We start from the raw sequence: 25,611 nt of genomic DNA, 5'->3' as shown, positions 1-25,611 counted from the left end.
TTTAAGCAAGCAAACACACATAAACACAAATAACTAACTTAACTAATTTTCTTAATATTTCTAAATTAATTATTAGCTCTTATTTTAAGGATAGGAAATAATAATGTACCAATTAAAGTCCCGATAATGCACTTAGTGAAATACATCTAGGACCGAAGGACTGCTATATATATCACTACAAACAAAAATGACTTTTAACAGTGACAAAAAGTTGTCGCTAAAAATATAAAAGTCACTGTGAAAATGCCATGGCGAATGTGACTGGAAAGTTTCAGTGGCAAAAAAAAAAGTTGCCGCTGAAAGACATTTTAAACGGTGACTTTTGTAGCCACTAAAGTATTGTTGCTACCAGAAGTGATTTTCAACTGCAACTTTTTTGTTGTTGTAAAAGTGATGCAGGAGAAAAATGGCTTCACTAGTGTCATGTCATCATCATCTAGTGGTTGCCACATCACCACTCTCATAGCATGTCACCATCCAAATATTTCAACTTAAATATGTCTTCTTTAATATTCAAACCCGTGACCACCTCCTTGATGTCCAATTTTCTTACTGTTGAGCTAGATTGAATTTGCTGATTATTATTGTAAAATAATATATATATCATTATATTATATTTTAGCAGTGACATTCTGAAAGTATGACCTTCAAAAAGTCACTACTAAAATATCTAAAGCTAAATGAATATCCCAAAGACTTTCAGTGATGATAATTTGGTGGCAACATTGACAGTCGCCATTGAAAGTCAACTTTCAGCAGCGAGCCTAAAAAGTCACCACTGAAAGTATGCTTTTCAGAGTGGAAAAAACGTCATTGCTGAAAGTGAGTCCTTCAGCAGCAAATCTAGGATGTCACCGATAAATGTATGCCCTCTAAAGACATTTAGTAGTGACTTTTTGTGTTGCCACTGTAAGATACTTTTAGTGATGATTTTCAGTTGCGACAAAAAAAGTCCTCACCGAAAGCCTTTTTTTATAACATAAAATTAAATTATATTGTAATCTCAAGAAAGAAACTAATTCCTGTGAAGTATCATAACTGGTTAATGACAAATTCTAGCATGAAGATACGTTCTAGGCTTAATGAGTCCCATGATCTAGCTCGCCTAAAGTGTGCATGACAAGGCAACAGAGTCCATTAGGCCCAATATCTACATTAGAAAACTAACGTGTCTGAGAAATAGTCCCTTCGGCCCCACTTTGAATGGGCTACATTATATAATCCTCACTTGTGATCTTCCTGCAAGATAGAATTATATAAATTAAAAAAATTAGTTAAACACAATAACTTGTAAATATATATTTTACTTTTTAAAAATAATCTTACAGAAAGAGGGAGTAAGTAAGAGAAAGAATGAATAGAAAAAAGATGATAGTTATTGCAATGATATATATTCTATATGGAAGGATGTACAAAAATATAATATACACATATATATAAGTAGAAAAATTGCACAGATAAAAAAATTTGGATAAAATTGATTAAATACAAAAAATACTAAAAAAATATATGGTTTTATTTTCAAATATACCCAATGATATTTGAAAAAAAATTGACAAAAAAATACTTGTTAAATTTCAAAAGATAAAATCGTACTGACAACTTTTATAACAGTTTTAACTATTTTTATAGTTGTTTTTACATGTCAAAATATGTCAAAATTACCTATTGTCATTTAAAATTTATTTATTTTGGTTATTTTTTCATGATAGTTTGCTGTTAAAACATCAATCGTTATTATTTCGTTTGTCTGCATTATATGCAGTTCTTGGCCACAAATTTCAAGATAAGGGGAGCATCTGCACATATGTGGCGTATATATCCTTGTTGGCCACAAATGTCCCAATTCTTGTTGAAGTGAAATTTTGTAGATAATCTTCATGTTTGTTAGCCAGGTCGTCGGTTTTATAAAATCATTAGCATATATTATTATTATTTACGGTTGTGAATATCCCCACAATTTTTCATTTTTTATGTATATTAACATTGATGATACTTTTTTATCACACAAGAAGTGACTCATTTTGAATCAAACTTCACCAACTTTAATTAATTTAGCCGATTTAAATGTTGTATTTTTTTATATTAAAGATAATTTTCTGCTAAAATCTCCATCTTTAATTTGCTCACGTACTCCCAAATCAATCTCCACCCTTGATGGATCCATATCCATTAAAGTAGATTCTTTTTCTTCCTCCTCGTACAAACCATAAATTAATTTTCGTCCTACTCTATTATTGGCTGCAATATTATCAAAGAAAAGTGGGCCCTATATGTGGCCTGTAATTATTCAAAGAAGCAAAATTGTAAATTGCGTTTGTGTGTGTTCTTACTGAACCAGACAATTATTCTGAGTTGGTGGAGGAATGATATTTGTGGAGTTGTTGATGTTGAGCAAGAAAAGCTTCTCAAAATTTGGATCCACGTTAAGAGCCACTTGTTGCACTTGTGGAGATATGGCCTCCCATATTGATGACTTCCCAGCTAGCTCTTTAAACACAGGCCTGCAAGTAAATTTTTTAACGCTTAAGAGTTTTGGGCTAAGATGTTGTGTCAAAATTACACACATAGTATATTTATTTACGTTTCAAAATTCACCTTTTTGTGGTGAGGATAGAGTAGAACTCCATTCCATCTTCACCAGCAATCTGTGCAGCCACAAAGAACTTAGGAACAAGAAGCAAATGGCCGGCTTCAACTTTAGAATCCAACACAAGCTTGCCATTGAACCCCACAATCTCAATCTTCCCACTTCCTCTAACAACATAAATCAATTGAATTGCTGGGTTGGTTAGATAGGCTGGTGCCTTCATAGCATTAGGTTCAAGCTTCACTCTCATCACACTCATCCCAACTTCTGCAACAAAAGGGAAATCTAGGTCAGTCAAAGTTTTGACCAACCCTCCATTTTTGACCCCACCATGGTCTGGTTCTGCAGAATCAACGTTGTACACCATCTGTTTGGTCTTATCCATGTGGGGTTCTGGCATTTTGTGTTGGCCATTTTTAAGCTTAAAAATCAAAGCTTCTTGCTGGCTCTTGGTGAGTTTGTTTGCTTCCTTGTTGTTCAAATTGTAAGCTTTGGTTATGACCTCAGAGGAAAAGCCTCCCATAATTCCTTGAGATCCACTTAGAAAGAAGTATGTGAACTGGCCAGGAACATAAGCATGAGATGTTTCCCCCAGAAACACCACGACCAGGTCAGAATCTCCATTGTTGAACCACCATGAGATTGACCCCAGAGGAAGTGGGATTACATCTCCTTTCTTCAGCTTCAAAACGACCTCTTTTTCTGCATCTGGGAGAACCATCCCAACTATTCCATCCGTTCCTGCGGAGACTATACAGTCAGATTACAGATATTTAGTAATGAAAAACAATATATGGCTAGAAAAGATTATGAGCTATATACACCTTGAAGAACACAGCCAATTTTAGCAGAATCTGCATGGTGAGGAAGAGCAAAGCCTTGAGGTTGAAGAAGGAGCCGACCAGCACCAACGTTGTTGCTAGCCAGAAGAGGCAGCTGAGAAGCTGACCATGTGAAGTAAGCTCCACCATCTCCTTCAAACATGAGCTGTGGCTTTTTGGGTGTCAAGTCCATCTCCATTATGAATTGCTTTTCTTCTGTTCTATCTTGCTGAAACAAGAAGCACCTCAATGAAAAAAGTTCATATAAACACATCCATTCAAACTAGCTTCTCTAATTACTTCTTCATCTATTTCAGTAACATGATGCTATATTTACATGTATAAAGATACAGATCTGAGTTTTCAGTGAGATGTGTATTGTTTAATAAAGTGAGAAAAAACAATAAATAGCATAAAAGAAAATAAAACTTGAACATATTTCTACCCTTTAAATTATATGCTACACCTTTACTTTTTTTTGTTTTTTTGTGATCAATATTCTTAGCTATGATAAGTACCTGTTATGTTGGAGGAAAAAAAGGTAAGAAAAAGATGGTGAGTTTTGGAATAGCAGGGAAGGGAGGAGAGAGACACAAGTGATATACCTGAAGAAGAGGAAGGCATTCGCTTGGATGATCTTAAGAAGACGAGGTTGTGATATTTATAGAGAAAGATGACAATGATGTTCTAACTAGTTACTAATAACACATGAATAAGCCAAAACACCGGTTTACCATTCTTTGAAAGGCAACAAAAAAAGAGTTGTTAAAGTGGTCTGTTCAAAATTTTCTTGCATTAATGGCTGACCATCTTATCTGAAGCTATACCCATATTTTGTGTGTGAATATATATATATATAGATTAAATTAATAACAGAAAAAACATAAGATTCTGGCTAGATATGATATTCATTTTTTTATCTAAAGGTGAATATGAAATTTTGAGAAAAAGGAAAATGAGAGAATTTAGATCCGTTTGAAAGAAGAGAAGAATGAATGGAATGATGCATAATCCCAGAGAAAGATAAAACCCGGCCAAGGGCACTGGTATTATGATAAATTGATCAAAGAAAAGAAGTGAGATTTGAGAAAATAGTCAATGAATAATTGCTCCACCAAATATCCATGAGATGCTTTGTCTCACTCCTCCGGTCCTAAATATAAATATAAGACCATTTTTGTAGTATAAAAATATAAAATTCTTTTTGTAGTGTAATTTATACTACAAAAGAGGTATTATATTTAGGACCGAAAGAATATTTCAATGTTCACCATTAAGAAGCACTGAATGTTCTTTCCTTTCAAATAGGCTCGGAACAAAGAAGAAGAGCGGATGTTGGTCCATTTAGAAATGCCAGATGAAGTTCGTAAGAGATCTAATCTTATAAATTAATTAACGTCAAACGCTTTCTCTAACGCTTCAAGTCCTTATTTGAACTGGTTTTTTTTATTCATTTTTAAAAAATTTTATGCAATTCATAACTCTCCACTAATTTTAATTAGGACAAAACACAGGTTAAATTTATCATGTTCATTATGTTCATTGCTCCAATATTATTCCGCCACTTATATGATTTTTTCCCCCATAAGCATTTATTAGTTCTTGAAAAGTCTAGAAAAACGTTTTTGTTTCTAAAAATAAATGACAGAACTCTAGGTTTAGGGCCTGTTTGTTTATGTTCTTTGTTTTCTTGTTTTCAAAAAAATTTTATAAAATTGTTTTTTAGAACTATTTTTGAAAACAAAAAACAAAAGAATTTGTTTGGATAATAATTTTAAAAAAATCATGTTTGAAAAAAATATATATAAAAAATCATATTTAGTAAATGATAGTTGTCGCTGGCACTAGTAAACAGTGGATGGTAGGTGAGAAGAGAAGAAGATGTCTCAAAATTTTTTAAAACAAAAAATTAGAAAAAAACAAAAGCAAAAACAATAAAACATACAAGAGTTGTTTTAGTGTTTTAGTTTTTAAACACATGTTAATTGTACGGTCCCTTCTCTTTGAAACAGAGCGCATGAGATCATGTTTTATATATTTCGCATGAGTCACACACGTTTCGTACATTTTGCATATTTGTGATTGTTTTAGTTAGCCATTTAATTACGCAATTATTCACTTAATCAGTTATTCAGGGAAACAAACACAAAGATTCATTGTACATTGCATAATACTAATCCGGTCCTTAATATAAAACCTAGTTGTGAAATTGATTTTAGTCCTAAATATAAGACTCATTTATTATATTTATCAATTTTTTTCCAAATCATTCCTATTGATACTCCCTCAATCATAATCAAGTATGAGAAGGAGAGAGGATATAATGAAGATAATTGAGGTATTTTAAGGAAAAACATGTCATATTTATTAGAGTTAACTGACTTATCTAACTTTCTTAATCTAATCAAATTAACTAAATATGTCTTATATTAAGGATCGGAGGAGTAATTTTCATACTAATGGCCCAAAGTTAGCCTCCCCTCAAACAGATCTCATTTCCTGCAAGGCCCTCCTCAGGAAAGCTTGTGGAAGAACATTGCCATGAGATGAGTGAGAGGGAAAAAAAATGGCAAAGATAAATATAGAGGCACAGACAGCTGAAACAGCCACTCCAAAAACGCATCTTGAAACCCCTTTTAACGTTTTTGAATTAGAGAACAAACACTATCGGCTTATTGTTACAAACAGAAGTGAACCTACAACCTCCCACTGTAGATGTAAATATTCATGCCATTAGATTACAAGGTCATTAATACACATCCTGATATGAACCTTAGGATGAGAACCATACCAAAAAAAGCTAATTCATAATGCAGAAGAGCGCGAAGTTCATATAAGCTTATATTAGAATCACATGCTTGCAATCGTAGAATAAATCAGATACCTTAAAATTGAGCAGTGAAATGTTTTGATACCATTACTATCAATCTTAGGGAGAACCCTGCCCTAAAGGTTACTTGTGAGATTAAAGATCCCAAGGTTCACACAATTCCCAAACAGTCTCAGTGAGAAGTAGATACAGAAGCACAGATTTTTTTTTTTTATTGTTGCAAACAACTTATTTTAGAATAAATTGATACCCTCTCTTAAAAATTTGTAATTTGATAATAATTACTCATTCGGTTCTTAATATAGGACATAATTATTGAATTGATTTTAATCCTAAATATAAGATCTATTTATCATATTTATCAATTTTCTCTAAGTTACCCCTATGGATACCCCCTTAACCATAGTCAAGTAGAAGAAGGAGAGGGGATATTAAGGAAGATGATTATAGCATTTTAGGAAAAACATGTCATATTTCTTATAATTAACTAGCTTACCTAACTTCTTTAATCTAATCAAATTAATTAAATAAGTATTATATTAACGACCGGAGAAGTATTAGAGTATGATACAACTCTTTTTGAAAAGGTTTTAAGCCAAATATATTCACTCCCGGCAATAAGTTAAACTCCATTCAGGAATGCATCAGTCTCAGTTACCATCTAAGGTACTTCTCGTTCTCATGTATAATACGGAACAGGACACCTAAAAATCTATCGACCTAACTTCAGCATAAAAGTTATGTAATCACACTTCCCATTTCACAGGATACCACATCATATATTCATATTCTTAACATCTTGTTTCGTTTTTACATTTGGTGTTGGCATTTTATTACAGTAAAGCTTATACCCTGCTGCCATTTTGATCTCTCTGGTTGTCTCCAAATAAAAATGTTCTTGCAATAAAACACTTTGGGCATGTTCAGAGTCATAGATCCAGCATAAGCTAAATGAAACCTCAGGCACTGTTGTAGCCACAACGATTTACTATATTTACCAGATGATCAAAATGCATCTATTTTCCTCAACGCCTCTCAAGGCTCAAGACTTGTCCAATAAAATGAATCTTGGATGACGCTCCTCTTGCAGTTTTCAAACAAGAATGGGAAGCCAAAGATACAAGATTCATGCTTTTCGTGTAAGAGCTCATACTCCAGCTGCTTAGGCGAAGCAAATTTGCAAGACACATCCAAACGTATGACCTAATATGAAATTCTTAACCGACCACACAATGTTAAGTTCTTATTGCAAAAATACAACAATACAAGTTAGAATAACTTAACCTGCAAGATGCTGATATCCACCGTTCAAAGTAATGGGGAATAAGAAACTCATAGCCCATTGATTCTCTGAATGACAGTGATAAGACCATGACCCCCAAGCTTTCCATCTCCATTAGCTACCATACTGGAGTACAGTTGCTTGCAAAGTGAAGCTTCAGGCAACACCACAACCTTATCATCCTCACTCTTCTCTATTATATCCACCCCCATTCCCAAATCCTTCACCATATACTCAGCAAACCCACCAGGCCTAAAATCCTTCTCAATCATTCTCTCTCCAAATAACTCCAACGCCTTGGTACAAGCAGATCCACTTCTGATTGCTTCCACAAACTGCTTCAAATTCAACCCTGCTCGTTCTGCAAACACCAAACCTTCGCTCAAACCAGTCAGATTCGCCCCAATTGTAATCTGATTCGCTATTTTGCAGCTCTGTCCACACCCTGCTTGACCCACGTACGTTGCCTTCCCTAGAATCTGAAATAAGGGTTCTAACCACTTCACCACGGCTTGTTCACCAGCAGCAAATATAGCTAACTTTCCATCTCTCGCACCAATGTCGCCTCCAGAGACTGGTGCGTCCACAGACCAACAATTTCTCTCTCGCGCTGAGGTGAAAATCTCTCTGGCGAGATCAGGGTGGCTGCTAGTCATGTCAACGGTGACGGAGTTAGGGGTTAGGCCCGAGAGAACTGAGTTAGGATCTTCTAGGACGACTGATCGAACATCTGATGGGTGACCTACCATGGTGAATACGACGTCACAGCATCGAGCGACTTCAGCCGGAGAATCAGCAACATGGGCACCTTGGGATTGCAGAGGCAGAGCCTTGGATGGGTTGCGAGCGTAGATAGTAACGGAGTAGCCGGCGGAGAGAAGGCGAGAGGCCATAGCAGCACCCATAACGCCAATACCTATCCACCCGATTCGGGTTTGGGTCGGATTTATGGGGTTCGGGTATGGAGTTCCCATAGGCTGTGGAAGAGACGAAGACGATGGATTGACAGGGAAGAGTAGGGTGACGGCTTGGAGTTCACTGATCAAAAAGGCAGAACGGAACGGAATATACAGTAACTACTGATAAGGAAGCAAGGAACTAAAAATATTTAATAATTAATACCTTTACTATTTTTAATATAAGGACCTAATTATTAAGTTAATCTTAATCATAAATATAAAATCTATTTTTTATATTTATTAATTTTTTAAATTATTTTTATTGATATTTCTCAATTATAATCAAGTAGGAGAAGGATAAATGATATTAAGGAAGATGATTATAATGTTTTGAGAAAAATATCTTTTTTTTATAATTAACTAACTTAACCTACTTCTTTAATTTAATCAAATTAGTTAAATAGATCTTAAAGACTAGAGGAGTATAATGTGTGCATTTTATGAGTTATCATAGTTTCTTTAATATTTTATGATAATGTAACAATTTAATTTAAATTGCTTTTGAAAATAGAATATATTTCTAGCTTCTTGCATGCATATTTCATATTGGTAAAACATTCAACGTCTACCTATATAGGAAATTTTACATCTATAATCCGTATAGTTTATTTCAAACTCAGCTGCATTGTGATTTTTTGATAAATATATGGAATTTAATCTTTCAACTTATATACACACACATATATATATTCTCTTTGTTAAATTTATTTTAGAGAAAATAAAAGTATAAAGTCAAAGTATGGAATACAAACAACACTTGAGTGCCTTCATTTCTTCTTCTAAATTGATGTGGTTAACTTGCTAGTAGCTAAAATAAATTAACTGCATAACTGGGGTTTAATTTTTTTATTATTATAGTTATTTAATGCATCTCTTTTAGGTTTATTGTATAAGATTGAGGAAAATTCACTATAAAATAAAATATTAAAGAACTGTAAAATAAAACAAGATGATTTAAAGTCAAAGTGACATAACCTAAAGTAATGATAATTCATACGTGACTTTTTAGAAAAGTTAAAGATAGTCATAAGACAAAAGACATGTGTGAAGTAAATTAACATATATTTACTCAGAGCTCTAATAATTCAAAGTTTGGATTTGGCCCAATACCTTAGAGCTACAATTGATGTCACTATGCAACAAAAAATGTTCTCAGCAATATTTGCTTTTGACTCCAGCTACTAAATAATAAGTACAACTTGTTGATTTTTACTTTTTATTATTTTATTTATTTTCTTGGGAAGGTTGTAATTATGGTTATATCATGAGAATTTTGTGACAAAAGCCATTTCCCAATACAACACTACTATTTAGATGGAAGAAAGATGCCCAAATTGTAACTCCAGATTTTATCACACAAAACACAGCACATAGTTGCATTTTGAAACTTCTCTCCTTCTTTCCTTCGTTTCATTATTATATCATCACAACCCCACCAAAGTCCTAACAATTTATCTGTACCTCATCTCACAATGGATTCTCTTCTTTCTGAATTTTCATCTCTTTCTTCAAACTTGTCTGCAGTACTACTTCAAGGTTTAGTAACTCCGACACAAACCTTAGTAGCCATGTTTATTCTCATCATAGTACTATTTTTTTTGAAGTTAAGGTCAAGAAATGTCTACCTTGTTGACTTTGCCTGTTTTCTGCCACCAAACAACCTACGAGTTCCTCCTTCCAACTTCATAGAACACTCTGAGATCTGCGGTATCACCAGAGAAGCCATTGATTTTGAGTCCAAAGTGTTTGAAAGATCTGGGATTGGACCTGAAGCTTGCATGCCTGATTCAGTTCATGAGATCCCACCTAATGAATCACTCAAGAATTCTCAAGAAGAGATTGAACTAGTCCTCTTCACTATAGTCCAAGACCTTCTTAACAAACACAAAGTCCATCCTAAGAACATAGACATCCTAGTATCAAACTGTAGCCTGTTCTGTCCCACACCTTCCATAACTTCCATGATCATCAACAAGTTTGGTTTCAGAAGCAATATAAAGAGTGTGAGCCTCAGTGGTATGGGATGCAGTGCTGGTATGTTATCAATAAGCTTAGCTAAAGATCTTCTTAAAGTCCATAAAAATTCTTTAGCTTTAGTTCTAAGTATGGAAGTCGTAGCTCCAAATGGTTATAGAGGTACTACCAAATCCAAGCTTATTCCCAATGTGTTGTTCAGAATGGGAGGAGCTGTCATTTTACTATCTAATAAGAAAGAAGACAAGAAAATGGCCAAATATGAGTTAAAGCACCTTGTGAGGACTCATTTAGGATCAAATGATAATGCCTATAAGTGTGTTTACCAAGAGCCTGATGAAGCTGGACATGTGGGAGTGTCCTTATCAAGGGCACTTCTAAAAATGGCTGCGCTAGCTTTGAGGACAAACATCACAACTTTAGGCCCTCTTGTGTTGCCTTACTCCGAGCAGATTCAATTCGCGTGGTCAGTGATTCGTCGGAGAATCCAATGGGGAGATGACAACCAGAAGGCAGCATATGTGCCAAATTTCAAGAAGTCATTTGCGCACTTTTGCATACATGCAGGGGGCAAGGGGGTGATAGATGCAATAGAGGAGAGTTTGAAGCTGAAGAAGGAAGATGTGGAGGCTTCAAGAATGACATTGTACAGATTTGGTAACACTTCATCTTCTTCACTTTGGTATGAACTGTGTTATTTGGAGGCAAAAGGAAAGGTGAAGAAAGGAGATAGGGTTTGGCAAATTGCATTTGGAAGTGGCTTCAAATGTAACAGTGCAGTGTGGAAATGCATATTTGATATTGACCCAACTCAGAAAAATGCTTGGTCTGATATGATCCATTTGTATCCAATCCAGATACCTGAGTTTGACTCTTAAACAACAAGAAATTAACTATTTACTTGTGAGAAACATAGCTGCTGATTTATTTGTTTGTTTGTTTGTGGTGGTAGATACCAAACATAATAAAATTTGCCTTATGAATGCTTCACTTTTTTACCTGGTTTATTTAGTTCCAAACAGGCCGTTCATATTAACTTGTTTCCCCTCAGTTCTTGCCTTAGAAGGGGAAATTTGTTGTTAGCACATAGAAAATATGGTCTGCCTCCATGAATTAAACCAGCCCCTTATATATTGTGCCAAATTTTACTGCTTTTACCTTATGTGCGCTTGAGAAAATTTTTCCTCTTGACTCCTTCATTAATTTAAAATCACAAATTAATATATTTATTCTTTTTTTTGTCAAAAAATTAATATATTTATACACACTAATGTGGTACTTTCTTTTGAGATATGCCCACTCAATAACTAGAACAAAAAATGAGGAGAATTTTTTTTGTGAAAATAAGTTTATTTCTATTGGATAAACGAAACTTAGTATTTTGAAAACATCTATTATCTCTTTATAATACTAACTCCTCCTATCCTAAATATAAGATTGAACCCATAATGCAAGACTAAATTTTATATTTAGTACTAGAGGAAGTATTTGATGGTTCCCAAGTTTGGAATTTTTTTCTTTTTTCTTTTTTTCCTAAAATAATGGCATTGATCCTGTCACTTATCTATCATACTTTCCTAATATTTTCTTCTTTTTCCCCAACTTTTTGTCACTTTCCTTGCTATTTTTTTATTGTATTATTTTTTCAAATATTAATAATCACAAGATTTTAAATATTCAAATACAGCTACAAAAAAACATAAAATAGTCAAAATTCATATTTTTATATTATTAAAAAATAGATGTGAATAAATTTCCAATTTGCCATTAAATTTTCGAAGGCTTTTGAGATTTTATGAGTTTTTTTAATTTTCGTTACGTAGTTAGGTCAATTATAATTTCACATCTTTATAAATAAACTATAACAACATAATCCCTTCCTATTTTTAGGCATAAAGCGGTCCAATTCACTCCCATCAAAATGTCTATTAAATTAGGAAAATATTTTTTGAATTTTATACTTTCGTTTAAATAATATTCCTACATCCAATTTAGTTAAATAAATAAATAAATACTTATTATTTTGGCAAAAAAGTAAATACTTGTTATGAAAAAAATTTCACTCCAAATTTGCTTTCTATTTAAATTTTTTTACCAAAATTTAAATAAAAAAATTACAATATTAATGACAAAATGGCACAAAATCTTTACCGTCTTATCTCAACTTATTATACCTCTTTCTTTTTCTTTTTTTTTTACCTTTAAAAAATTTCATTCATAAAATGATAGCGAGAATTTAATACCCATTGAAAAAGCAAAAATTCACAACAAAACAGAAAACTGTTTTAAAAAAATCAGTATTATAAATTGAATACCTTATAAGAATTCGAAATATCTCCGTAGCGTTATGATGAAAATTGCATCACTCACCCTTATTATATAAAGACAACAAATAAACAACAGTGAAAATTTCTTTTTTTTTTCCGAAGTATAAAATGTTGAAAAATAACAAATGAACCATAAAAAATTGAATTTTTTTATTCAAGTTAAAATTAATTAATTAATTAATTAACTCCCCTAATTGGCCAAATTAACTCCCCTAATTGAGGACCAAGAAACTACCACGAAATTAGGAAACTAACTAAAACATCAAATACTTGTCTTGGTCCTCGCGTCAGAAGTCAGTCAACTCCAAAGTCGTTCCTTCCCCCATCTCTCTCCTCACTCTCTCTCTCTCTCTCTCTCACTCTGCGTTGCTCTGTGCCTGCAATTTCTATTTTGATCTCGCACGCTCTCTCCTTCTCTCTTGCTTTGCTTTCAAGTAGATACTTATCTTGGCATGGAATTCCTAGAGTCATTGAATAAGGAGCAAATCCTGCAGATGCTCTCTGATACCTTCTGCGACCATTGTGAGGCTCGACTACATCAAAAAATTTCAAATCTCTGTAAAAGTAATCAAACTTGTCTTTTCCTCTACTTCTTTTAAAATGAATGGTTCTCATGGGTTTCGTTGTGTTCTGCTCATGAAGTTTTGTTTTCTTTATTATTGTTTCACTCTCTCTGTGTTTCTTCAACTTCTCCGTTCTGGTTCAAGGAGTTAAGTTTCCGGCTTTGTGTTTTTCACTTTTTTGCCGATCTTGTTGGGTACTTCTGTGTTTTTTTTCCTACTTGTTATGTATTTTGTGCGTTGATATTATAAAAGCACTTGATTCTAAATTTTATTTGAAATAATCTCAGGCAAAAGCCTTATCTGTTATCTTTGATGTTGTTCATAAATTTAGTATTTCGCTTGAACCCCAGGAAACCACTATGAAACCTCACATGCTGCTGATGATGATGACTACTATGGATCTTCTAGACATACATCCTACAAGTCCAGGAATGGTAATGCATTATTTGTTATCTTTTTTATTGATTGATGATTGATTAACTAGCTTCAACCATGTGCACTTACATGGGGATTTAGAATTTTTGTGAAAAATAATACAAAGATTAAAGTAAACAAATCAATTGATTTTTTTTGGGGGGGGTACACAGAAGTGAATAGTGAAGTATTTTTCATTATATGTTTATATAAATTTTATTTATTTATCTTTTCTTCTAAATGCAGGAAGGTACTATGAAACCCCTTATGCTGAGGATGATGATGATTATTATGTTTCCTCTACAGATGCATCCTACAAGTCTAGGAATGGTAATGTATTACTGTTGCCTTTCTACTGATAGACTAGCTTCAACCCTGTGCATTTGCATGGGGATTTGGAATTTTTAGGAAAAATAATACTAGGTTTAAAATAAGGAAATCAGTTGATAAAAAAATTGACAGTTACACAGAAGTGAATAGTGAAGTATTTTTCATTCTATGTTTATATAATATATATATATATATAGCTTTTCTTTTAAATGCAGGAAAGTATTATGAAACCCCTTTAGCTGAGGATGAAGATGGTTATTACGTTTCCTCTACAGATGCATCCCACAAGTCCAGGAATGGTAATGCATTACTGTTATCTTTCTATTGATAAACTAGCTTCAACTCTGTGCATTTATAATTTTTATGGAAAAAATAGAGTTTAAAATTGATCAAAAAAACAAATTGACAGTTACTGAAATGAATAATGAAATTTTTTTTTTATTCCATGTTTATATATTTATTTAGTGCTTCTTCTGAATGCAGGGAAGCACTATGAAACATCTTATGCTGATAATGATGACTATGCATATTCTAGAGATGCATACTTCCACTCCAGAAATGGTGATGCTTTGGTGTTTCATCATCGAAATCATAGAGAAGAAGAGGATAGTACAAGAAGCTATATCCAAAGGCATGAAACTCCCTGGTTGAGGAAGCATGATAATAGACTTGCTTTTGATTCCACACCTAGATATTTGAATCGCAAACGGCAATCTATAGTGCCATCTGATTTTGAGTTGCTACTAAGTGATGGAATCGGTGGAGCCTCATTGTTTGAATGCGGATTGTCTGAGGAGCAAAAGGAGCATATCAGGTTTTCACTGGTTGGCAGAAAAAAGAACTTTGTTTACATTGAAAGAATTGGTGGGAGGGACATAAATGTTCTCCAGGGACTTGAACTTCATAATCAAGTATTCAATCCTGAGGAGCAAAGGAATATTATCAAGTATGTCGATAAATTGCAAGAGATGGGTCAAAAAGGGCAGTTTAAAGGTATATGGATTGAACTTCTGCCTTCCTATTCTTTTCCAGTTCTCTAATTCAGTGATTCTGCGTTTAACTATTTCATATGCTCGGAAATGTACTTTCTCTGCATTTTTTCTGCAGCTCTAATCTTTGTTGTTTTTCCCCATTATGCTTATGGCTACTTTTGGCACATCTTTAGAACTTACTTTGAAAGAACTTGTATAGCCTTGTCTATGGAGTAGTTATACTTCGTTACATGCAGTAAGCTATGTGTCTTCTGCTTAGAATTGACACAGATTATAAACACAGCCTATAAAAACAATTAGGGAGGGGTTATATCCTGTTCAATAAAATCAACAGCATTGGGTTTTGTTTCTCACAAATATACCAAGAATGAAGAGACAGATAACGCTTGGTATTTTGAGTTAATCTAGAAAAACTGAGTCACCATCTTTAATGAAAATTATCATAAAACACTTAAACTAACTGAATTTTTCCCCTTTTCGCAAGTTGTGCACTTCCTAAGCTAGTAAATAGAAGGCTCTTCTATTTTATTGTATTTCTTTGGGTGTCTTTTAAGTTTCAGAAGATTTTGTTCTCACACTTTTATTATTTGGGTTTTTCTATTTTTAGAATGTACATATTCAGAACCTAGAAAGTGGATGCGTGGCAAAGGGCGTGTAACAATACAATTTGGTTGTTGTTACAATTATGCAATAGTAAGTTTAAATTTGCTTCCCCTTTATTCTTTAATCTTTGGTTATGAGTTGTTTTTTCAAGTTTAACCTATTAGCTTCATGTTAAATCCTGCAGGACAGAGATGGCAATCCTCCTGGCATTCTAAGAAAAAAAGAGGCTGATCCATTACCAAATTTGTTCAAGAAAATGATCAAGAGGATGGTTAGGTGGCACATACTGCCTCCAACATGCATCCCTAATAGTTGCGTTGTCAACATATATGATGAAGGCGATTGCATTCCTCCTCATATTGATCATCATGATTTTGTGCGACCTTTTTCAACAGTTTCATTCTTATCTGAGTGTGACATATTATTTGGTTCAAATCTAAAAGTTGTTAGTCCTGGGGAGTTCCAAGGGCCTGTTCGTATCTCTTTGCCCGTTGGGTAAGCTCGATTTCCTTCTTGACAAAACCTGAGAAAAATATAGGTAGATGGATTTATGAGCATTTCAATTTAGTGGGACCTATTTTTGACATTCTTACAAAACTATCCATGAGTGGTTGGTCAACCTAAGATTTTCTCTTCCTCCATTCTCTTCCAATGCTCTTCCCTTGTCAAAAAATCTTGGAATCATATTTGGCATTCTTGGATTTTAAACTTGTTAGCTAGAACAAGTTAGAACATTCATATGCTTGTGTCATGTTATAAGTAGATTTGTGTGAATCATGCTTTTTGGTCAATTCTTGTTTAACATTTAGAGATTTTAATGCTTATCTTCATAATGCAGATCAGTGTTTATTTTCAATGGTAATGGAGCTGACGTTGCTAAACATTGTATCCCATCTGTCCCAACCAAAAGGTAATGTGAATTTTTCCCAAAAAAAATACATATTTGTGAAAAATTCTCAGATAAATTGGCTTGTAAAAGTTGGGCGGAGCAAGCCCAATCATGTACTGATATGTAAACATGTAAACTTTTTTTTACCTGGTTTACCTATCTTCTGTCGGGTGTACTTTAGAAAATCTCAATTATTACTATTTATTGTATTTTGAGACTTTTCCTTTTTGCAGGATTTCAATCACATTTAGAAGGATGGATGATAGTAAACTACCATCTAACTTCTCACCTGATCCTGAGTTGGAGAGCATCAAGCCTCTTGACCTTTCTTCTTCAAATAAAACAGAGATTGAGTATTCAGAGAATAAGAAACACAAGACAAATAGTGTTTGAATCTAATGCAGCAAGGCAAAGGTTACAGTTGAACAGATTGAGTTTACAAATTTATTGTTAATTATGTAGTTATATAATTTTGAGTGTTTTGTATAGTCGATGAGTTTGCTCAGATTTTGAGAGGTTGATATGCAATATTTATTGCAAACGACAGTGTTTATATCAATAATGTGACCTCCATCTTTGAATTTTTTGTAAGGAGGAAAACTCTTGATTCTGTCTGTTTCATATCTAGTCTCGAGCCAATATAAAAAATAAATTTTGCTTTAGTTCCTTAACAATTAATGGAAAATTATGTGAATTTCTTATGAACATGGGTGCAGAGAATAACTTATTATTACTATAAAGCATTCTAGTGCAGAATCCCACAAACTCCATGTTTATATACATATATACTCTCTTTTCCCGTCCCTTGTTATAAGATTCACTTAATTATATTATGTGATTTAAAAAAACTGTTAAAATTAATTAAAATAATAAATATGTTGGAAATGTATCTTTTTTTTTTTCAAATATACCCTTATTTATAAATGAGCAAGTGTGAGTGAGAAAAAGTGTGAGTGAGAAAAAAATAGGAGAGAATGTATGGGAAAAAGTTAATGAAAGAAAATATATTAATTAAGAGTAAAGCGAGTAAAAATGCATTCCTAAAAGAGATCTTATAAAAAAAACAAACCAATTCAAGAAATTGAATCTTCTAATAAGAGATGGAAGGAGTACATAAATATAGGCACAGTATAATTTTTAATTCTTAAAATTTGACATCATTTTTATTATAGTTCTAAAATTTGAAACTAGTATTTTTCCCCTTAAAATTTGAAATTATATTTAGTAACTAATGTTCATAGACAAAGCAAAAAATACTGATTTCAAATTCACCAAAATCAAGTTAAATCTAGATGGTACTAATTTGACATCATTTTGATTCTAGTTTAAAATTTGATATCAAAAACTACCGAAATTTACCAAAATCAAGTAAAATTTAGATGGTATTATCCCTATACACTACTTCCGGTCCTAATTATAAAAACTAGTTGACTAATTTAATGAGATTAAAGAAATAAATTAAGTTAGTTATTTGTAATAAATAGATGTTATATTTTCTAAAATATCCTTACTAATCAAGTGTATTGATTAAAACTACTATTATTAGAATAACTATCTTAAAAAATATATATAAATATAAGAAATAAAATAGATTGGGGTATTATATTTAAAATCAAAATAAAAATCAAATAATGTCTTATATTAAAAACTAGATATAGTATTTATTATATTTCAACATTGAAATGTGATCTTAAAAGTAAACAAAGGTAACATGAGACCACATTGCCCTGCACACTAGGAGAGAGATATATCGTAACCCCAGGGGGATTGATCGATGGAAAGACTTTTCCTACGCCCAATCGAATTCTTGGCTTTTCCAAAAACAATGTTTGCTTTTATCCTACCAAATAGGCTTTTAATCAATGGATTGATCCATGGAAAGAGGCTTCCATGTAGTACCCAAAAGAAGTTTATTAGTTCCCTTGTAATATGCCTTTACCTTGCCCAGCTTTTATGCTACCAAACAGGCCGCATAATTACAATCAAGTAACTACAATCAAATAATTTGAAAATTAAACAATAATCTTTCAGATCGAAATTCCACTTTACTTTTAATTTTAGTCAAGAAAGAAGGCATTATGTTCATCTGAAACAAAAAACAGAGAACAAGGAAGGCACCCATTTGGCAAATCAAAAGAAGAAAGAGTAAATTAAACATGCTTTTTCATCAGTTCAATAGTTCAATCAGATCAGTAGGGAATGTTCAAAAGTAAGCTTCCTGAAATCCTAAAAGCCTTGGTATATATCAGATCTACCCAGAATCAAATCAGAATGATCTTTAATCAGTTCAATACCAGGACTTTATATCAGATCTGCCCAAAACAAATGAATTTTCCTGCTTCGTGAACACTAGTTCTTCAAATTTTCATTTGTTCTTCTTCAACTTGGGTACATTTCTAGATTATGCATATAAAATCTGAAAATAAATCAATAATTTATTGTGGTTACACATTTGATCAGCACATTTTCAGGCTAAGAAGGATGAACCTTGCCAGAAGAAAGTCCTTTCCAAGCCGATTTCATGGAAGAAGTAGCAGAACTCAGAGCAGCTTCAATATACCTTTTGGAAGCAACAGAAGCAGCTTTTTCCATTAACCTACCCATTTTTCTAGCACTCTCAGCAGTCTGAACAAGGCTATCAAGTTCAGATTTTTCCATCCTCTCAAGCTCAAGTTCAAAGCTTCTGAACTCATCCATGGCAGATTCCATCACTGAGTCGAGATAGTCCTCAGCTTTCTGCAGAGCATCCTCTGCTTCTTCTTCCTCTTTCTCTTGCTCAAGCTCCATGGCTGCCCAGGCCTTGTACGACTCAATCTCAAAGAGCTTCATTAGGTCTTCTATGGTGGATGGATCAAAGTTCTTGTCTTCTAAAGCTTGGTCTGAGAGGAAGGTGAATTGGGAGAGAAGAGCTTCCATGTTTCTTCTTAATCTCTCTCTTGCTTTTTCTGCGTGTTTGTGTGTTCTTGAGAATTGGAGAAGAAGATCTGAGTGGGTTTAGTGGAAGCAAAAGTGGGTGAGGAATTAATCATATAAAGGCTGAGGTTCTTTTTTTTTTTTTTTTTAGTTTTTTGACGTTTTATGGAGTACAGTTAAGGTGAATGGAGATAAATATATGTTGGACTATTAGACCAGATCTACAAAGTATAAATTATAAATTAATGTGGGTTTTTTAATTTTAATTTTAGTTTATGACAAAAAATAGAGAATTTTCATTTTATGGAAATGCAACATATGAAATATTTTTTTTATTTCTTTTTCTTTGTTGCGTCCATGAGTTAATGGGGATTGTGGCCTGGCTTCATGATATGTGATTCCAAGTCAAAAATTGAATTTTATCTGAACTGTGACTTAGATACTATAAAAATTATTAGGAATATTAGCTCATTTTTAACACTTTTTATTATTTGCTTGGATAATTATACTTTGAATATAACTACTAATATACTACATTCGTTCTTTAATATAAGAGATAGTTTGATATTTAATTTAGTATTAAACTTAAGATTTCAATTCACCTTATTTCTCATATTTATCAATTTTTTAAGTAGTCCTTATAGCAGTTACATAAAATTTTTTATTAAATAGTAGTTTTAACTAATACATATGATTAATAAGAGTATCTTAGTAAAAACAATACATATTTATTATAAATAATTAATTTAATTAATTTTTTTAATATATTCAAATTAATCAATTAGTTTTTATATTAAAAACTGGATGCAGTATATAATAATTAAAAAAATTAAAATCATTGAAAGGAAAGGTGGGATGGGGACAAAGAGCCGTTGGTGCATCTATTTCTTCTGGGGCTGGGAGGGAAAAAATTTGTTTGTATAAAATATTGATTGTACAAGGAGGAGATAAGGTAAAAGGGGTAGCTTTGTGATGTCTAAAAATCATAGACCATTAGACTTAGATAGGGAATCTCAATCATAGTGGAAAAGTGGGGTCCATTTCTTTGAAATTTTGGTACTCACAAGCAACCAATCCAATACATGAGATGAGTGAATTTGTGAACTTCCTTGTGTCTTATGGTGAAAGTGCAAGAGGTTTTGCTATTCACATTCTCATCAATTTCTTGCTCCTTAGGTTTTGCAAACAAAATTGTACCTTTCAAATTCGTTCGCCACAACTACTTGACTAATGACCGTTGTGTTTTGCTTGGCCAAATGGATAACTCTTGCTGTCTCACTATGTGTTTTTCTTTATACAATACAATTAAATACAAAATACTCAGAATCTCATCTAAGACTGACAGGTGGTGTTATTATTGGAATAATTAGCCGTAAAAATTAACCATATATTTGGTTTTGTGATTTTTGTCACAAGTATTTGAGTTATTACTCTTTTTTTCAAAATATTTGAATTATAACTAATAAGATTTTTTTAAAGAATTTTTGTAAAAATTAAAAAAAAAAAGTGAAATGAATAGTGAATTTCTTAATTTCACTTAAATATTGGGTGAGGACTTTTAAATCTCCACGAAAAACAATTTACATGAGTCATCTTCTAATACTACTACCGGTTATTATTAATATAAAAACTAGTTGAAATGTTAAACTTAATCTTAAATATAATACTCTAATTTACTTTCTCCCCCATATACAATTTTCCCCCGAAGTATCTAAATTTATTGTACATATTAAGGGGGTTTTCAACTAAGAGATAATTACAATATGCATGATTAGAAATGGGAGTTTAGAAAAGACAACATACACTTGTTACAAAATAACCAACTTAGCTAATTTTTTTAATATTTATAAGTTATTTATCTATCTTTGATATTTATTAGTATTCTAATATTCTAATATTCTAATGTGACTTTTGAATAATAAAGTATTTGATTTAATAAAATACTGCATTATTGCTGATGAGTTATTTTATAGAAGAATAATGCACATATAATTGCAAAAACAAATAAGAAACAAATGGTTTATAACATTTTTCGCTTCCTTTTTATTTTTTTAGTTATCGCTTAAGATACTTGAAATTCAAAAACATTTTCAACAGAACAATAACAGACAAACAAGCTTCGGCCCAGCATGTAATGGCCAGCCCAAAAGGGCCTTTGAGGCTTTTGGGATCGAGAGGAAATCTTTTGGTGGCAAAGATCAAGAATTCTATGTTTTGGTGCAAGTCAAAATTTAAAATTTTTCCACTCAGAAACTATTTGTTTTTATTAAATAAAATTCGGCGTAAAACCAGTGAAATTTGGAATAAATATAAAAAGCCTTAATTTCAAGGAAAAAATAATATCAAAATAATTCTTTTAAAAATGTATTTTATTAAAAACTAAGACAGTCACATCTTAACTTAGGAGAGGTTTATATGATTTTCGTGATTGAAAAAAAAAATATTTAATTGGAGTGTTTCTTAAGAAAGAGAATAATAGTGCGTTCTATTAAATTCAAAGACGTAGTTGGATATGCGTGGATAGGCACTATAAGCAGTGGCTTCCAAAAAAAAAAAACAGTGCAAAAAATTAGAAAAAGATGGGCATTTAGGCATTATAGGCTACAATTCCACATTTTCAATGGTTATTACCCACACAAACGCATGCGTATCTATGTTATATGTATTTATATATGCATGGATATGTTTATACATTTGAGTATATTTTATTTTTTTTAATAAAAAAAGGCTATGAGAACCCCTACAATATCAAAACAAAAAACACACTTCACTGCCTCATAACATCTTAGGAAAGGATCCATAGTGGAGATAATAAGATGCTAATCACTACCTCCTCACCTTAAAAGCTAGTTGAAAAGTTGAATTTGGTTCTAAATATAAAACATCAATTTACTTTGTCTTCAAATTTATAACTTTTTGAAAAAATATTTCTATTAATTGTAATGTGTTTCCATCAAATAGTAGTTTTAATATACATGATTAAAAAGAGTAATTTATAAAAGTCATTACATATTTGTTATAATTAACTAACTTAACCAATTTTCTTAATCCATCACTGAGCACCTGGATCAACTGGTAAGAATTGTTCCAGCTTAACCAAAGTTCACAGGTTCGATCTTTTGAAAATACAATAGTGTAGGTGGTAGGGTCGCCACCCATATAGGTCCTATCATGGCCTGATCCAGATTAATATGATTTGTAATTCCTTGAGGAGTTTGGCCAGGATACCGGATGCATATGCAAAGAAAAAAAATCCTTAATGCTTCTAAATTATTTTATCTAGCTCTTATATTAAAATTCGAAAAAGTCAAAGAGATAATATCTAGCATCAATCTTGTGAGTCAACTGAGGTCTCTTGTATTATGATCTTAAAATCCCACACTAACGAATCCTAACACAAGGACACATGGGGGGGGGGCAGTGAAATTTTTTTGTAATGCTTTAGATACCATAACTTATAGTTAGAAGCACAAAAACACTGTAGAACATGGCCCGTAATAAGAATCAAATATCATAATGCATTGATTCTTTTAGTTTCATTGTCAACATTTTGGCCAACTCCTATATCCTTTTTGATGTGTATATGTATGTGCGCGTGCATTCTTATTTCAAAGCGATATGGAGTGCATTAGAATCAAAACAAAACTTGAAATAAAAATTTACTTGCATAAGCATTCATAAATTTTTGACTAATGACATCAATTGGATTAAGATTCATCGGTGATGTTAATATAAATATTTTATATCTGGATAGTTTATACAAAGAAAGTTAATAAAAACTTGTTTCAACTTTCAACATCATTTTGAAACCTTGCCATGGATACTCTTAAATTCTTATATCTGTGCAGATAATTCAAAATTTAGGAGAGTTTCGTGTAATATAATTATAAAAACTATGATCTGTGCTTCAGAAAATGAAAAATTATTTTGTAGGTACCTATATCTTCTTTTAATCTTAAACTCGGTACTAATACTTTTTTCTCTTCATTAAATCATTTAACTTCGCTTTATTAGTGATATTTTTTTTTGGTAAATAAAAGTTTAGATGAGTTAGATCCCGGGAGCTCATCAGGGTCAGGATATACCTCCAGGCCTAAAGAGAACTTTATTAGTGATATTTATCCCTGTAACCTAGTCCTGTTAGAATTATTAACTCCTCATACAAGAAGTAACAGAATAACGGAACTAACAGAGCAAAATCAAAGAATTTATTTTAGAAACCATATAGGTACTAAATTAAAAATTGAAAAAAAAATTATAGGTATTTGTAAAATTGTATTTTTCTTAAAAAAATCCAAACGGCTCACTGGGCTTTGCAAAAGCCAAACTGAAAAATTACCTTTTTATAACGCAGTGTGTAATTTGCATATTTTTAAAAAAATTCAATGATGTAGTACTCTATTTTATATTGTTAGGCAAGTGAGCTAATTTAGAAAATAGAAGATAACAAGCAATTGCAAATTGGTTGTGCCAAGCCATGAATAGGATTACAATAGATGCTGCTTTAACTGATTTCACAGAAATGGGGTACCTACCCATCATTATCTCAAAATTTTAATAATTATTCCTTTTTCGTGATTCTTACCTACTATATCCAATTCCATTTCTGACTTTTGCTTCCATTTGCAAGATTCCACATTATCCCAATATTTTCCCTCTTTTTTTTTTTTGCTACAATCTTTAAATTAGTGGACAGTATGATTTTGCAAGTTTTTTCAAGTTATTCACTCATCTTGCTTGTTTTACCCAAAAGACACGCCATATGGAATTCTTTTACTGTTGATTAATAGATGCACCTATATGTGAAAAGTATCAACAAGCTAATCCAAACAAGTAACTGATTTCTAAAATTATAATTTTTTTTTTTTGAAATAGCCTCTTGGAGATGTTAAAGGATGTGAATTAGAATTAATAATATATACTATAAAAATTCTGACAAAGTTATGCTACAAACATGATCTAGCTTGTTGATTTCATCAAAAGCCACAACAAGTGAAGTTTTCATAATATTAAATAAATTTACCAAATGAAAGTGATAATTAATTTTGAGGTCATTTCAGGTACCCTTTAGTGTGAAGGACACAAATGTAATTTTTTTATTATATTTATATAATGTCAATTAAGTGGTTGCATCCATTATGTAATAATATTTAATTTTGATATTCTTAAAATAAAGAAGTAGATAACCCTTTTTGTATTCTTTAACTTATCAATCTTTTTATTTTATTTCCTGTTCGGTATTACATTCCAAATAAATTCTTACAAGCAACCCTACGCAGATTAAGCTAAGAGTTTGTTGAATGTTCAATTAAACCCCAAAAAAAAAAAAGTCCTCAACTACCTCTCCAAGAAAGGGAAGAAAGGGTACCAAAAAAATGAACTTGCAAAACTTGAAATTGAAATCAATTAAAACGTTGAAGTATAATTATTAGATAAATTAAAGGGTTAAGATGTAATGTTAACCCACAATCTTATTTTTGAGGTATAATTTTGCTTTTTAGTGTCAAAATCGCACCTAAAGATCAGAAGCAAAATTGTACCTTAACCCCAAATTAAAAAGTAAATGTGAAATTTTACTCATAATTTTATTTTCCATGTCTAATTTTACCTCTTATTTTTTTAGTAATACAATTTTACCCCGCACTCAATAATTGAGGGTAAAATTGTAAAAAAAGAAAAAGAAAAGTTAAGGGTGAAATTGCATATGAAACACTTTACCCTAAATTAAAACTAAAAAATCAACTTAAATTGATTTTTATTATATTACTTTATTGTGGAATATAAATATTTCTAAAAATTAGAAGAAAAAAAAAACCTTAAAGATGATGTGTCACGTGTTAGAAAGATACTCTCAAAAGTAAGCAAAAATAAATTTGTTGTCAAAGGAGGATACTGTTGAGTCTTGAAAATAAAACCCAAAAAAAAAAAAAACTAAGCGTGATTTGTGATGTCGGTGTGTTTCAAAAGAAACTATTTTCCTGTAATTAAATAAAAATTTATAATTTATAAATAAAAAAAATCGTTAGGGTGATCTGTCGCGAGAAGGCACCACGAGTAATGGACAACGGAGAATGGACATTCAAACTCGCACAGTGACGTTGAAGTGGAAAGCGTTGGCCAATCT

At 32.0% G+C, this 25,611-nt stretch overlaps 6 protein-coding genes across 6 annotated transcripts; 3 read left to right on the top strand and 3 right to left on the bottom strand.

Annotated features, from left to right (window-relative positions):
• Nucleotides 1–1,163: 1,163 nt before the first annotated feature.
• LOC114732371 (cocosin 1-like) lies at nt 1,164–3,631 on the bottom strand. The gene is made up of 4 exons (XM_028919659.1): nt 3,415–3,631; nt 2,599–3,331; nt 2,334–2,504; nt 1,164–1,239 (listed from the first exon to the last, which is right to left on the bottom strand). Exons 1-4 carry the CDS (start codon nt 3,608–3,610, stop codon nt 1,209–1,211), a joined length of 1,131 nt encoding a protein of 376 aa, XP_028775492.1. The 5' UTR covers nt 3,611–3,631; the 3' UTR covers nt 1,164–1,208.
• A 3,486-nt stretch (nt 3,632–7,117) lies between these two features.
• LOC114732367 (probable 3-hydroxyisobutyrate dehydrogenase-like 3, mitochondrial) lies at nt 7,118–8,556 on the bottom strand. The gene has a single exon (XM_028919654.1). It carries the CDS (start codon nt 8,495–8,497, stop codon nt 7,574–7,576), a length of 924 nt encoding a protein of 307 aa, XP_028775487.1. The 5' UTR covers nt 8,498–8,556; the 3' UTR covers nt 7,118–7,573.
• Nucleotides 8,557–9,954: 1,398 nt separating this feature from the next.
• On the top strand, nt 9,955–11,334 carry LOC114732364 (3-ketoacyl-CoA synthase 7-like). The gene has a single exon (XM_028919653.1). It carries the CDS (start codon nt 9,955–9,957, stop codon nt 11,332–11,334), a length of 1,380 nt encoding a protein of 459 aa, XP_028775486.1.
• A 1,877-nt stretch (nt 11,335–13,211) lies between these two features.
• Nucleotides 13,212–15,130, top strand: LOC114732363 (uncharacterized). Its single transcript, XM_028919652.1, has 5 exons — nt 13,212–13,347; nt 13,697–13,780; nt 14,007–14,090; nt 14,306–14,389; nt 14,574–15,130. The coding sequence occupies exons 1-5, from the start codon at nt 13,236–13,238 to the stop codon at nt 15,128–15,130; spliced, it is 921 nt and encodes a 306-aa protein (XP_028775485.1). The 5' UTR covers nt 13,212–13,235.
• A 556-nt stretch (nt 15,131–15,686) lies between these two features.
• Nucleotides 15,687–17,161, top strand: LOC114732368 (RNA demethylase ALKBH9B-like). Its single transcript, XM_028919655.1, has 4 exons — nt 15,687–15,775; nt 15,870–16,180; nt 16,524–16,595; nt 16,808–17,161. Exons 1-4 carry the CDS (start codon nt 15,719–15,721, stop codon nt 16,965–16,967), a joined length of 600 nt encoding a protein of 199 aa, XP_028775488.1. The 5' UTR covers nt 15,687–15,718; the 3' UTR covers nt 16,968–17,161.
• Nucleotides 17,162–18,714: 1,553 nt separating this feature from the next.
• Nucleotides 18,715–19,566, bottom strand: LOC114732369 (uncharacterized). The gene has a single exon (XM_028919657.1). The coding sequence runs from the start codon at nt 19,488–19,490 to the stop codon at nt 19,047–19,049; it is 444 nt and encodes a 147-aa protein (XP_028775490.1). The 5' UTR covers nt 19,491–19,566; the 3' UTR covers nt 18,715–19,046.
• Nucleotides 19,567–25,611: the final 6,045 nt, after the last annotated feature.

The sequence above is a fragment of the Neltuma alba genome, unplaced genomic scaffold, assembly GCF_004799145.2.
Source record: "Neltuma alba isolate B1F8T4 unplaced genomic scaffold, ASM479914v2 tig00012908_pilon, whole genome shotgun sequence".
In the NCBI taxonomy this organism is placed as follows: Eukaryota; Viridiplantae; Streptophyta; class Magnoliopsida; order Fabales; family Fabaceae; genus Neltuma; species Neltuma alba.
Note: the sequence above shows the minus strand (reverse complement) of the source record. Positions and strands in the feature narration are given on the sequence as shown.